This window comes from Hipposideros armiger, unplaced genomic scaffold, assembly GCF_001890085.2.
Source record: "Hipposideros armiger isolate ML-2016 unplaced genomic scaffold, ASM189008v1 scaffold_93, whole genome shotgun sequence".
Taxonomy (NCBI): Eukaryota; Metazoa; Chordata; class Mammalia; order Chiroptera; family Hipposideridae; genus Hipposideros; species Hipposideros armiger.
In genome coordinates, this window is record NW_017731443.1 from 2,572,233 (window position 1) to 2,585,831 (window position 13,599).

The 13,599-nt window shown below is 56.9% G+C and overlaps 1 protein-coding gene across 31 annotated transcripts in view; it reads left to right on the plus strand.

The window, feature by feature from the left end:
• NRXN2 (neurexin 2) overlaps positions 1–13,599 on the plus strand; it is a 104,043-nt gene that overhangs the window by 82,608 nt on the left and 7,836 nt on the right. For 22 of the 31 annotated variants that reach the window (XM_019645391.1, XM_019645392.1, XM_019645393.1 and 19 more), the window contains 3 exons: positions 2,722–2,811; positions 6,169–6,494; positions 8,823–8,901. In XM_019645391.1, the coding sequence (XP_019500936.1) occupies positions 2,722–2,811; positions 6,169–6,494; positions 8,823–8,901 (495 nt within the window). The remainder of the gene's footprint in view (positions 1–2,721; positions 2,812–6,168; positions 6,495–8,822; positions 8,902–13,599) is intronic. The other 9 variants (XM_019645394.1, XM_019645395.1, XM_019645403.1 and 6 more) reach the window with 1 other exon arrangement.

Sequence of the window (13,599 nt, forward strand, 5' to 3'; positions counted from 1 at the left end):
TCTCTCTCTCTCTCTCTCTCTCTCTCTCTCTCTCTCTCTCTGTCTCTCTCTCTCAGCCACACACACATCAGAGCAACCTTTGTAGCAGTGAAGACATCAGTCTGTGCTGGACAGGGCTGGATGAGGGGGCATGAAGGCCTGACCACATCAAGCCAGGGCTCAGGTCCAGAGCGTCTCCCCTTGGAGCTCAACAGACCAGAGGCCAGGTTGGAGGAGCCATGCCTACTCGGGAACTCCTGGCTGGGGGTAGGGCAGACTGCTGGGTGCCCCCTCACCTGCAGAGTGGTGGCTGCCTGTGTGCATGGTGAGAGCAGATCGTCTACACAAGCTGGGTGTCATCCTCAGCAGTACCAGCAGGCCAGGTTAGCAGTGTGTGTGGGCGGAGAGCCTGGGCCCCTGCCGGTTAGGAAGCACAGAGACACAGCTCAGGGACCTTGAGTCAGCAGGGCCTGGCTTTTAATCCTGGATGTCCTACTGACAAGCTATGTGGCCTTGGACAAGTCATCTAGCCTCCCTGAGTCTCAGTTTTCACCTCTTAAAGGTGGGAATAACACCTACCTCATAGCGATACAGTGGGAATTCCTGAGACAACCTACGGAACACTAGAATGGCGTGGCATAGAAAAAGGGCTCAGCTAACAAAGCTTTTGTTAGAACTGTGTTGTGTTCCAATAAGACAGATGTACTTTCTTCCTGCCCTCTCAGGACACACATGGACAAATATATACACAAAAGTATCCCAGCACAGGCAGGTCCTTGATTGCCTGGTGCCCTCCTGCCTGTCGGCCTCTGCACTGCGCTCCCCCTCCCTTCCTTTCCCCACCTGACCCCCTTCCGGCTGCTCCACCTCTCCTCCTCCATTGTCTTCTTCGGCCCCTCCCACCCCCATCCCCAAGATAGGCTGCCCTGAGCTACCTCTGCCAGAACACACAACACTGCTGGTTGCTTGCCAGGCTTCCCCGCTTGGCTGGGGCTCCTGGTGGGCAAGGGCCAGGCCTTCATCTTCCCATCTCCAATACCCAGCGCCAGGACCAGAGCAGGCATCCGAGAAATGTTTATTGAGTGACTAAACGAATAACTGATGCATTTTCGATGTAAACATGAGTGACCTGGCTCTGTAGGGAAGGCAGAGTCTCATTGCCTCATAAGCACCTAGGAAGGCGCCACCATGCACACGTGGACATGGGGTGTGCTCGTTCATGGGAGGTGTACACAGGCAGGCGCAGGCCCAGGCGTTGCCGGGCAGGCGAGCTCGGCTGTGCAGTGGGAGATGAGAGGGGAAGTGCCCCTGCCCCCCACACAGTGTGCTTGTTATTGAACAGTGTGCAGTGGTTTTAATGGGGGGGTGTGGCCAGACTCCCAAAGGAAATCATTTCCATTTCCATGGCTGCCGACTGGGATCACCCACAACCCATGGACTAGGAAGAGCACACAGAACTGCCAAGCACTGACAAAGCCCTGTCCATAGACAGCCAGACACACACACACACACACACACACACACACACGCGCACACACACGCGTGCGCGCGCGCGCGCACACACACGTCCTCCTTCCCTGTCTCCAGGGCCTGCAGAATGGTGAGTGGAGAGAGGAACAGGTGCATCCAGATGGCCAGCGAGCATTGAGAAGAAGGTGGGCGTTAGGACTTGTGGGGAAGAGCCTGAAGGAGAAAGGCTTGTGAGTGAGAGGAGTCAGGAGCTGGGCCGGGTTAGCCTAGCCGGGCAGAAAGGAGACGGGACCTGAGCAGAGGGGAGTCTGAGGGTCTTAGAATGGAGCTGAGATGGGGGAGAAGAGGAGGTGCCCCCAGGCAGCGGAGGGCTGGGGCTGGCTGTAGGGAGGAAACCCTGGGTGGAAAAGCGGGGAGGAAGAGGAGGTGAGAAGGCACCGGAGACTCTGGAGGGAAGGGAAGAGGGGCGGGCGGGGCTGCGGGGTGAAGATCCCACTGCCACGCCGCGCTCACTGGTGAGGTCACCGGCAGTGGGGCCCATAGGCAGGGGGCAGTGAGTGACCAGGCTGAGAGACTGGAAGCGCCTGCCATGAGAGCGGTGGTGGGCTTGGGGGCCTGCAGGCGGGGGATGCGGGTGGGAGCTGGCAGTGGGGCGGAGTGGGCGATGAGGGGACGCTGGGAACGGCGCGTGGATGGTAAAGGGAGCTGAGACAGCTTGGAGAAGTGCTTTAAGTCTCACTGTTAAATGCGTGTGCCGGGCCACCCCCCCCTAAATGCCGCATAAACCCCTCGCTTAACCCGTCCCTCCCACTTCTAAACCACCCTCTAAACGCAGTAACCAGCTGGGCCACTGAGCCCTCCTACCCCCTAACTTAAACCTGCTAAATGCCCCTCCCTGCCCGCCTCCCCACTCTGGGATGGGGAAAGGAAGCCGGGCCAACAGCTTGAGCACCGATAAACCTGTTTAACCTCTGACCTTTGACCTTCCAGCTGCCTTTTCTGTCCTGTCCCCTTTCCTTTACTTCTTTGTCCCTGTCTTTTTCTTTGGGTCCTTCCTGCCCCCAGGGTGGGGCTGGCTCTGGATGGGAGCCTAGGGAGGGGATGGGAGGACCGGGGACCCAGCGTTTCTTCTCCTGCCTTGGGTAGACCTTCCCCCCTTTCCGTTGGATGTTGCTGCTTACTCTGAGTCTCCTGAGAAATGCATAATTACTTTTCTAACTCCTTTGGACTTCGCCGCCTGAGAAACCTACTGTCTTTCTAAACTTTTCCAAGGAAACTTTGATAACGAGCGCCTGGCGATTGCTAGACAGAGAATCCCCTACCGGCTTGGTCGAGTAGTAGATGAGTGGCTGCTCGACAAAGGTAATTAACCAGAATTAATTAATTAATTAATTAATTAACTTTAAAAACACTATCTTAAAGGTGCAGAGCTCTCTCTTTCCCCATCCGTGCCTTCCCCATCGCCCGCCCCCCCCAGTGAAGGGACGATTGTCCCGCCAGGTTGCCCCCTTTCTCTCTGTAGTCAGGCATCTGTATCTTTTAGAGGGGTGCTTCTGGGCCGGGGCTGGGGTTTTTTCTAGAAGAGTTCTCCCCTCTTTTGAAACCTCTGATGGGACTAGGATAACCCATGAGATTTCTGAACCACTCCAGTAAAGCAGGCTGGAAAGCAGGCTGGGAGGGAGGTCGTCAGCTCTGAGGTTGTGTAAAGGCACAGCTGAGGGCTACAGTGCGTGAGAAACAGGAAAACTTTGGGAAGCAGGAAATGCTGACCAGGACCAAAGGATGCTAGGCAGGCTTCACCAAGCTCATCTGAGGAGAAAAGGAGAGTGGGGGGCCTCAGGTCCTACTGGAAAGACCCCCAAGAGAGTGGCTGTGGGGCCACTGTCCCTGGAATGAGCCCACCGTGGTCAGAAGGCCCCTTAGAAGTAGTGGATTTGGGGGGAGACTAGGAGAAAGGACAAGAGGTGACCGTCCCACGAGGGCTTCGGTGCCCCCTGAGCTGATGAAGGAGAGAGACGGACTTGCTATGGGGCTGCACGTGGTGAGGCGCTACTGGGTGTGAGGGAGAAGGCCACTTGTCACCAAGGGAAGTTGGGGCCAAGGGCAAAGCCATCCCATTCCCTTTGGAGAGGGGGCGAGCTCTGTACCTCTAAGGCTAAACTCTAGGGGGGAAGTAGAACTGTTAAACCGCCACCTAACCAGCTGATAACTGTGCTTTTAAATGTCCACTGGGGCCTTCCCCAACTAAAATCCCTAAATGTCACTTCCAGCCCCACACAGCCAGCGGGGACTAAACATGCTGATAACCAGATGTGATAAATCCATAACAGGACAAAAAGTTAAAGGGACTGTAACAGACATCGCTAAAACCTACAGCCCCCAGCCACACTGGGCTGCTCTCTCCAGCGGGGCGAACTTTAACCCTTTGAGGAGTTCATGGCGGGTGGGACCACAGGGGCCAGGTTTGTTAACCTGTGTAGCTTCCTCCTCATTACCCACCGCCCTCTCCGGGAATCAGAGAGGCCAAGGGAGCAGCTTGGGCTGAGGCTGGGACAACTTGTGACCCCAGGGTAGGGAGAACAGGACAGGCCCTGGGGGGAGGGGGAGGACTTGTGGTCTGGATGGGTGATGTGGAACCCCAGCTGCCCTTCACGAGCTTCGTGGTCACACCTCTTTAGGCCTCTATTTTCCTCTTCTAGAAAGTGAAGGATTGGGTTAAGTATTCTAGTATTTCCCCGACTGTGGAAGGAGGAACCCACGTGTTGGGTGGCCTTGGTCAAGACTTCCCTTTGCCGAGCCTCAGTTCCCTTCTGGGGAAGACAGGGACCATGATCCCCGCTCAGCCTACCTCACAAGGGGTGCTGCGAGGATGAGACGAAATAAGGAGCAGGAAAGTATTGGAGAGCCAGACCTGGGCATCCTTGGAGGGACTGGTTTACTGTCAGCACCTGGCACATGGTAGCTGCTCAGTAGTTACCGAATGAATCAGTTTTCCAGTTCTGAAACATGACTTGTGAAGCCCTAGTCCCACGAGATGCTTCACAATAGAGAGACTTGTGCAATGAGCTTGGGAAATGCTGAGTCCCGTTTCTTCCTCTTGGAGATGCACAGGGACATTGTTTCATAAAGGCTCTGAGAAGTCCTGTGAGAAAGAAACAATGTTGTCTAATTGTGAAATGTTTGCTTCCCAAGCTTGTTTGACGGAGGTGTCCTTTCTCCCCTTCATTTTTCTCCTAATTCCTATGCCTGGTGGTCCTCAAGGGCCTCTCGGGGTCTGGTGTTGCAGCTGCCACTCACAGGTTCTCAGCTGCTGTGGGCTCCAGGTCCCCCATTTGTAAGATGGGGGTGCTGCTCCAGCGCTGAGTGAGGGGCTGGGCAGTGGGAGGGTGCTGGAGGAAGAGAGGCTGAGCAGAGCCGCTGAGCAGACACACCCGTGGCCGGTCATCGGCCAGAGGCCAACAGAAGGGTGGGTGTCGCGCAGGGGAACCCGTGTTTCCAGAGAGAGTGTGGGTTTCACAAGTTGGACTGTCCTCAGCCCAGGTTTTGGGGGCAGGGCTCACAAGCACCTAACTCTAAACCACATCTTTAACGAGGCACTAACCAGAGGCTAACAAGGGCTAAGCCAGGTCTAAACCCCCGCCAGCGCCAGCAGCTGAAGGCCCCGGGGGCAGGGGGCAATGTAATAGTTCCTCTGCCCCCTTCCTTCCCCAAAATAAGCAAACACCAAAAACAAAGTTAAATCTAAACTTAAACATAATAAATATCTTTTCTAAAAACCAAACCAAAGCAACAAACTCAGAGGGTTAAACCGACCCCCAGATCCATTAAAACCAAACAGAACAGCCAAACCCCACCCAGGTGGGAATTCGGAGGTGTAACTGCTGAGTGAGGAACGAGATTGGAGCTGGAGTGGGTTTGTTTGGCTGTCAGCGAGCGAAGAAAGGTCCCTTTAACATTTTCCATCTCTGTGCTTGCACCTCCTTTTGGGGAAGAAGGCCTCTGTTCTCCAGGGCCAGACCCCCAGGCAGTGGCTGGGCCTGGAGGGGAGGAGGAGAGAGGGGAGCCTGGCCAGATGTCAGAGGGCCCGGTGGTGGCCGGGAGGGCAGAGTGGGGTCTGAGTGGCTGCTCCCAGCCTCACGCACGCGGTCCTCCCGCCACGCACTGTCCTGTCCGCCCCTTGCTCTTGGCCCCCTCCCCGCCCTGACGCACACTGACCACTCGGCCTGGCAGTCGCCTTCTTTATCTCTGCCTCTTTGTCTCCTCTATCTGCTGCTTCTGAGGGCTCTGTGGCTTGGGGCTGGACATGGGGTGTGGGATGCTGGGGGAAGCAGGAGAAGATGGGGGATCAAACTGAGGGAAGGGAAAGAAGGGGGGTGTGATGCCCCTGGAGCAGGAGAGGAGAGGGGATGGGAAGGTCAGAGGCATGAGCATGGTGGGGAGAGTGGGGAGCTGGCTCCCTTCCCAGCCCATGTGTGCCCTGGGCCCCCTTCCCCCTGGGGTCCCTACCTGGCTGGGCTGGGGACTGTGGCTGACAAGGACTTTCCCTTTGGTGTCTGCCCCTTCCTCGTTTCTCCCTCTTCCCCCCAAACCCTGCTGGCTCCCCCCTGGACTCCTCTTTCTTCCCCTGGCTCCCCTCTATTCTCCCCATCCCTTTCTGGTCTCCACCTGCTGTCTGTCCCTCCTCTGTCTGTCACCCTCGCCCGTTGCCCTCCCCCCCAGGCCGCCAGCTGACCATCTTCAACAGCCAGGCTGCCATCAAGATTGGGGGCCGGGATCAGGGCCGCCCCTTCCAGGGCCAGGTGTCCGGCCTCTACTACAATGGGCTCAAGGTGCTGGCGCTGGCCGCCGAGAGCGACCCCAATGTGCGGACCGAGGGCCACCTGCGCCTGGTCGGGGAGGGGCCGTCCGTGCTGCTCAGTGCGGAGACCACGGCCACCACCCTGCTGGCCGACATGGCCACCACCATCATGGAGACCACCACTACCATGGCCACTACCACCACACGCCGGGGCCGCTCCCCCACGCTGAGGGACAGCACCACCCAGGTGAGGGCCCCTCCGGCGGGCGGACAAGTGGCAAGGCTTCGGGTGGAGCGCAGAGCTGATGTCTGCATAGCAACTGTGGCATCCAGGGGTCTGGTGGGGTCCTGGAATTGCTGTCCATGTCCTGATGGTTTGGGTGAGATGGGCAAGGTCTCCTTTTACCAAATGTCCTTCGCCCTGGTGACCAGGGATGTCACAGAAGTGGAGGTGGCCGCTGGGGGACCACTCTCAGAGATGAGGGGCAGTTTGGTACCTCAGCTAGGCCAGCGAAGACAACGCCCCCCCCTCAAGAGGGGGGAAGTCAGGACTGGGGTGAGGATGAAATGACCCCCGCTGTCCACCCCGTAACAAAAGCCATGCCCGGCACTGTGGGCAGTGAGTGGGAGACAAATGGAAGCAGGATGGCACCGCTCTGGGCAGGCACAGAGGTGGCAGCACTGGAGGGGCTAGAGGCTCACCTGGCAGTGGCAGCCGCTCTCTGGAGACTGGCGGAGGCCAGAGCAGCCTCCCTCTGATTTCTGGAGCCCCAGCACTGGGACTGCAAGTCCGGCCTGTTGCCTTCACGAGTCCTCTCCGTGTGACGTTGAGCAGGTGCTGCCATTGGCTGGCCTTCGTGTCCTTACTGCGGGCCTGAGCGGGGGTGGGTACAGACAGCCCCCTGGAGCTTTGCCTTCCCCGGTGCCAGCCCCATCTGCTCAGGTGCTCTCCCTGGGTCAGGTCAGGCCCGGGTGATTGGAGTTTATCTTCTCTTGTACCTAGGCCCGCGCTGGAGGGGCCCGTACCTGGGGAATGAGGCTCCCTTGGGGCAGGACAGGCTTGGATTTCCTGCTGGTCAAAGCTATCAGCATGTGTGACTTACTGAGGCAGACTGGGGGCCCAGCCGGGTTTTCTAATGGTTGCCTCGAAAGATTGTTCGTCCAGGAGGGCTTGTACCTAGCACGTTGGACCTTATTAGTCACCCTGCCCCCTCTACCCAAACTACTTCTGTCCCCCATCTCCATGGCTGTTGGGCTTCTGGGCTTGGAGGGACCTCTGTCCTCCCAGGGTGAGGGAGGGGCCTGGGGGCAGCCATGGGGATGTGTCCTGCCTCCACCGTTAGCCAGCCTTCAGCCTCTGAAAATGAGGGCTGGGCCCAATGAGCTCCAGGTCCCCTTATCTCTGCCAGTCTGTGCTTCAGGGGGCTTGTGACTGGCTGATAGGCTCATCCAGGCAAGAGAGATAAGCCTGAACCCCCTTCCCCTCTTGTCTTTACTGCCAAGAAAACAGGGGATTTGAATACCCGGCCTTGCTCCAAGGAGTGGGGAGCCCTGGGAGAAAGGCCTGGCTCTACCCACCACACCTAGTGCCCGCCAAACATTGGCCAGAAGGGCCATCCAGGTTCAGTGGGAGGGTGATGGGCAGACCATCCAGGCGGAAGAGAAGGGTGGGACCCTAGGGGTCATGGCTATGCAGGAGAAGCCCCCACAGAGGGCAAGGATACAGGGTAAAAATGGGTCCTCAAGGCTCTGCCTAGCCCTTGGGTGAGGGCAGCAGTGTCTGAATTATAAGGAAGTGGGAAGGAGACAGGATGTGATCCTTTCACCCCTTCCACCCCTTCCCCACCTTCCCCACCCCAGACTTCTATCCTTGACCTTTAGCCCGGCCCTCTCCCCACACCCTGCAGTCTCTCAGGCTCCCTTCCTGCCTGGACTCTGGGTTTCCCTCCTTGGGTCTCTTCCCTAACACCCCCTGAGCACCCCCACCCCTTATACTCACTCATCTTGGGGATTCTCTTTCTTTGCAATCAGGAGGAAAGAAAATGCTGACAAAGTCGTCTCCCATTGTCATGACAACCACAGCCCTAATTATTGTGTGCAGCCTGGTTTCCCAGCTCGGGGAAGGGGGTTGGGAGAGAGATGAAGGTGATGGGTAGTGTGGCTGGAGCCAAGAACCCGCCCCCCACCAGGTCCTGCCTCCCCACTGCCCATGCTGTACTCCAGATGCCCCTGTGCCTTGTCTTCCTCATGTCTTGGGTCCCCTTGCTCCAGCCCTGAGGCTCCAGGTCCGGTGTCCAGTCTCCCCAGCTGTCTGGACATGCCGCTGTCTCATTGATCCCCAGGAGCTGTGGGGAGCCACTGCAGGGCGGGTGCTGTTCAGTCTCCCTTTGCACCGGGGGACATGGAGGGCCACGGTACCCACCAAACAACAAGAGAGCTGGGGCATGGACCAGGGTGTGTGTCTCAGCCCAGGGCCCCGTCCCGTGTGCCTTCCCACACCTCAAGAGGTGGCTGTGGGGATCTGCTGACCCACCCTGGAACCCTCTTCTGTCCCCACCCCTCCTTTCACCCCCAGAACACAGATGACCTCCTGGTGGCCTCGGCTGAGTGTCCTAGCGATGACGAGGACCTGGAGGAGTGTGAGCCCAGTACTGGTGAGTACCTTTCCCCCCTCCCCTGCCCCGGGGCCCACTGCGACGCTGATGGGAGGGGGGCGACTGTCCTTGCCACTGGCCCAAGCCCAAGGGGCCTACTGCCAGGCCTTAGCTTTTCCTGATAGCTCCTCTCCCTTCCTTCCGTTTCCCCACCCACCCCCCCAGGTTCCTCAGGTGCCCTCTAGAGAGGCAGTTTCTGGCTTTTTAGTGCCCTGGCCTTTAGAAGTAGTGAGGGTTGGGGTCCTGGGGTTGAGGGCCAAGGGATGCTGGGAGGGGAAAAGGGAGACTTTTCCCTAGAAAGACAAGTAACTACAGCTCCCATGAGTCCTGGGAGAGGGGGAAATGCAGGTTTATGAACTACAACTCCCATCAGCTTTTGGGTCCAGAACTGCAACTCCCATCAGCCCCTGAGTCTGGTGTTTTCATGGTCACTCGTCGAGGTCTCTGCTGGATCCTGAACCCTCTTCATCCCCAGTCTCAGGGAGGTGGCTGGACATTCTTCCAGGGCTGCCAGGCTAAACTGGGGCAGTTACTGCACAGCAGTTCTATGCCCAGCAGTGAACTGGGTGGGAGGTGCCCTTTGGCCAGACATGTGGTCCGCTGGGGAGATTGGGACCTGAGGTCTGGCCCAGATTTCTAGCGGTAGAGCTGTGATAGGAAGAGAGCAGGGCTGGGAGGGCAGGCTTCCTGAGGGGTGGCATCCCAAGCTTGCTCCTTCCAGCTGGAGTCAGTAGTGAAGCACCCAAGAGAGATCAGATTGGCAAAGCAGGGGTGGGCCTTGAATGCCCACTGAGAAGTGTGGGGTGTGGAGTGGCACAGTGGGTGCAAGGGTTGCTCGTCTGAGCTGGGAGGGGGAGTGGCTGAGAGGAGCTGAGGTCCTGGTGTTTGAGGCTGGCAGTGGGAAAGGAGGAAGGACTGGAGGTGGCCCGCTTTCCCGGCAGGGGAGCACAGGCCCTGGTGGCAGCCTGGATGAGGCCATGGGAGCATACATCCCTTGCTTGGGTTCCCAGAGACTTCTTGTTACCTTGCAGTGAGTGGCACCTGGGCTGCTGTTACCAGAAGGCTGGAGGTTGGGGCAGGTACCTGCAGGTTTGGGGAGGTGATGTGGTCAGCTGAGGTGGGCAGTGTGACCTGGGTCCATCCTGTGAATCTGACCTGGGGGTGGACTCGGGAGATCTGCCAGCCTCAGAGGAGACGCTCAAGCTGAGAGTGGGCTGTAACCATGGAAGGGGTATGGGTGGAGCGAGGACTATGGTGCCTTGGGGCAGAAGCCCAGGTTTCAGAGACCAAGAGCAGGAGGATTTCTAGGGCACAGGCCTCCAGACCCAGAGACTGAAGGCTGACTGCTCTCTGTGCTCCCCCAGTAGATCAAAGCTGAGGGGGTTCTTTCTAGCAGTCCTGGGCCCTTGGGGAATTAGGGGAGCCTCAGGCTGATGGGTTACCCACAGCCAAAGGCCTGTGCTTTGTGGAGCAGACTGTGGGGAAGCCCCTCTGTTGGGGGCTGTTCCTCCATCTCATTGGCTCAGGGATGCACCCTCATACTCCACCATTGCTTTGGGAGGCTCTGGGCATCTGACAGCTTCGAAGCAGAACTCCCCCTCGACTCTGCTTTATCCCCTCTGACTAGTCACTTCCTGGGGTTTCCTGTAGGTGCACACAGCACCTCTAGCCCAGGCTTTCCAGAGTGGCTGTGATGGATGGATGGCCCTATGAGAGACCTGGGACAGGGCTCTGGGGACAAAGGGCTGTGTGGGTCATAAGGAAAGGGTGCTGCTTGGTCCCACCACACGTTTGCACACATGTGCCAGGATGTTTGTGCACTCTGGGGTGGGAGCTGCCAGGGTGAGAAGAGTCTGTGCTCTCCCTGGACCCTGGGCGGAGAGGAGTATTGGGCCAGATGGCCACCATGCAGAGACATGCAGTGCACAGTGGGCCCCACCAGGACCACACACTGTCCAGCAAGGTTTTAGCTTCCCTTCTCCAGCCCCGAGTCTTGTTAGGGGACTGGGTGTGACTGGGTGTGTACACAGGTGGGACGAGCTCTTTTAGGCTGTTTTGGGAGAAGAGAGCTGCACTGATTGCTGGAATGATCTACCTGGGAAAAGGGCCAAGTACGGGATGGGAGGATTGAGGATGGAAGAGGAATACAAGTTGGGGGTAGGGAAAGCTTGGTGAGCCAGCCTGGCACTCGACTTTAAAAATAAGGGGGGAGGGAAGGCAGAGTGCACATTTGAGCTCCCGAAGGAAACCGATGGAAGTCACAGCTGTCTGTCCCCCCAGACAAGCATCACACATTTGCACTTTCACACTCGCGCCACTTGAAATGCTTCAAGTTGGATTCTTGTCATCCTGATGGGAGGCCAGGCAAGGACCAAGATGACTCCAGGGTTCCCCAGACTGATCTAGACCATGCCACTCCCACCTGGGCCCCTCCTGGGCCCCCAGTGCAGGGAGGCTTTTCTTCTAGCAGAGGGCCAGGCCTCCTTGGTCTCCAATGTCAGCATTAGAAGTGGAGGCAGCCTGGCTGGAGACAGTGGCTGCCCAGGGGCTGAGCCCAGGGTGTTTACATCCCCCCCACCTGCCAGATCCTCCTCCCTGGGTCCAGGTGCGAAGCCTGGGATCATCCCTGTTCACCTTTCCACTCTTTCCCATGACCTGGGCCCCTCCACAGACCCCATGCCCCAAACCCTCTCCCTCCAGCTTGGTGAGACCATCATCTAACATGATTATTTTACCTGAGGCTGGCAACCCAGCCAAAAAGGGTATTGTGAGTGCCTTTAAGGAGGCCGTGCATTGTCTAGTTGTAGTGTGACCCATCACCCCTCGCTTTCTCAGCCTGCCTGACCCACACATTGTGTTACAGTCCTGGCCCCTGTAGGGATCTGAGTTTGCACCTGCTGAGACATGTAGGAAGTGCACACAGATTCAGACCTTCAGACCCACAGAGGCACACATATGTACACACACACATCTATCTGCACATGTGTCTGACCAGAGTCACGCACATCTACATCCATGCTCACGTTTACGGACCTACCAGCAAGCTCACGTGTGCCCACTGCCACAAGTGTGTGTGTGTGTGTGTGTGTGTGTATATACATATATATGTATATATATATGTGTATATATATATGTTCAGACCTAGAAGCACACATGCCATTTGTGCCCAGACCAGCAGAGGCTCACACATGCTTAGACCTTAAGAAACACACATGTTCTCAGAGCCCCAGAAGTCCACACACACAAACCAGCTGTTGAGACCCACAGCAGCACAAACCCGTCACACGTGCACGGCCTCACAGAGTGTACTCAGCCTCACACACGTGTACTCAGAGCCACAGTCTTGCACATGTGTGCTTAGAGCTCTAAATATACCCACATAGATGTGGACTCACAGGTGCCCGCCTGCCCGGACCTACGAGTTTCATGCTTACACATGTGCTCAGTTGCACAAAAGTGCATGCACAGCATGTCTTAAATGCACCAAGGCACTTGTGTGTGCTCAGAGCTGCACATTCATGCACATGTAAACCTGCTGAGTCACGCTTGCACACACATTTGTGAGGCACACACCAGATGTTCAGAATCATGCACACACAGACCTGTAGAAGCACTTGTGTATTTCACCCACTTGCAATACACATGTATGTTCAGGCCTGAGCATGTACACATGTGCCAGAGCCACCGAGGCACATGCATGTACATGTTCTCAGACTCAGAATTCCACATCCACACTTGGCTCACAGGCACACGTGTGTGTATAGATCCATCTGCGTAAGACACACTCATATGCTCAGACCATAGGATCCTACGCACATGCTCAGACTTAACAGCTGTTCACAGGTGTTTTAGAATCGCAGATGCATGTGTGCATGCTCAGAGCAGCCATGTACACAATGTGCTCAGACTCACCGAGGCGCAGGTGCACACATGCACACACACATGCGTGAATTCAGGGAAGTGCACATTGGTGCCCAGGCTCATCAAAGTGCGTGTGTCACAACTCCACTCAAGTATACACTCGTACTCAGACCTACATTCACCTGCACGTATGTTCACATTGACCAAGACGCACACACACATCATCAAAGGGATGTCCTCAGGTACATCCTGGGCCCATTCCAACAGAGGCGTGCATGCTGAGACTCACAGGGTACACGTGTGCACACTCTCAGAGGTAGGCCATGTGTGCCCAGATTCAGAGGTCTGCACACATGCACACACTCATTAGGACTCACAGACCTGCACCCCTCCCATACTGGCCCACGAGTGGATAGCCTCAGAGGCCCGCCTTTGCTCAGACCTACAGAGGCTCATTCGTCCATGTATATGCATGTGCTTGGACATACACATACTCAGATCCTTCAAGGCATGCACACAGTGGTGCACATACACGCTCAGGTCTACATTGGCCGCACAAGTGCTCATAGCTACAGGTCCCCTTACGCACAGGCTCAGAGGTGCCCATGCAGCTGCCTATGGAAGGGCACACATCCTCAGACCCTCAGGCCATACACACGCATTCAGAACCAGTAAAATCCATGACTCGGTGTCCACACACAGGTGAGCACACACAGCTGTTAAGACGCACAAGGGCACGCACACACTCAGATTCACATAAGTCCACGTGGGTTCAGTCCCACAGAATCAGCCTCATACACTTACGTATGTGTACATCCCTCCTGAGGCATCACCCCC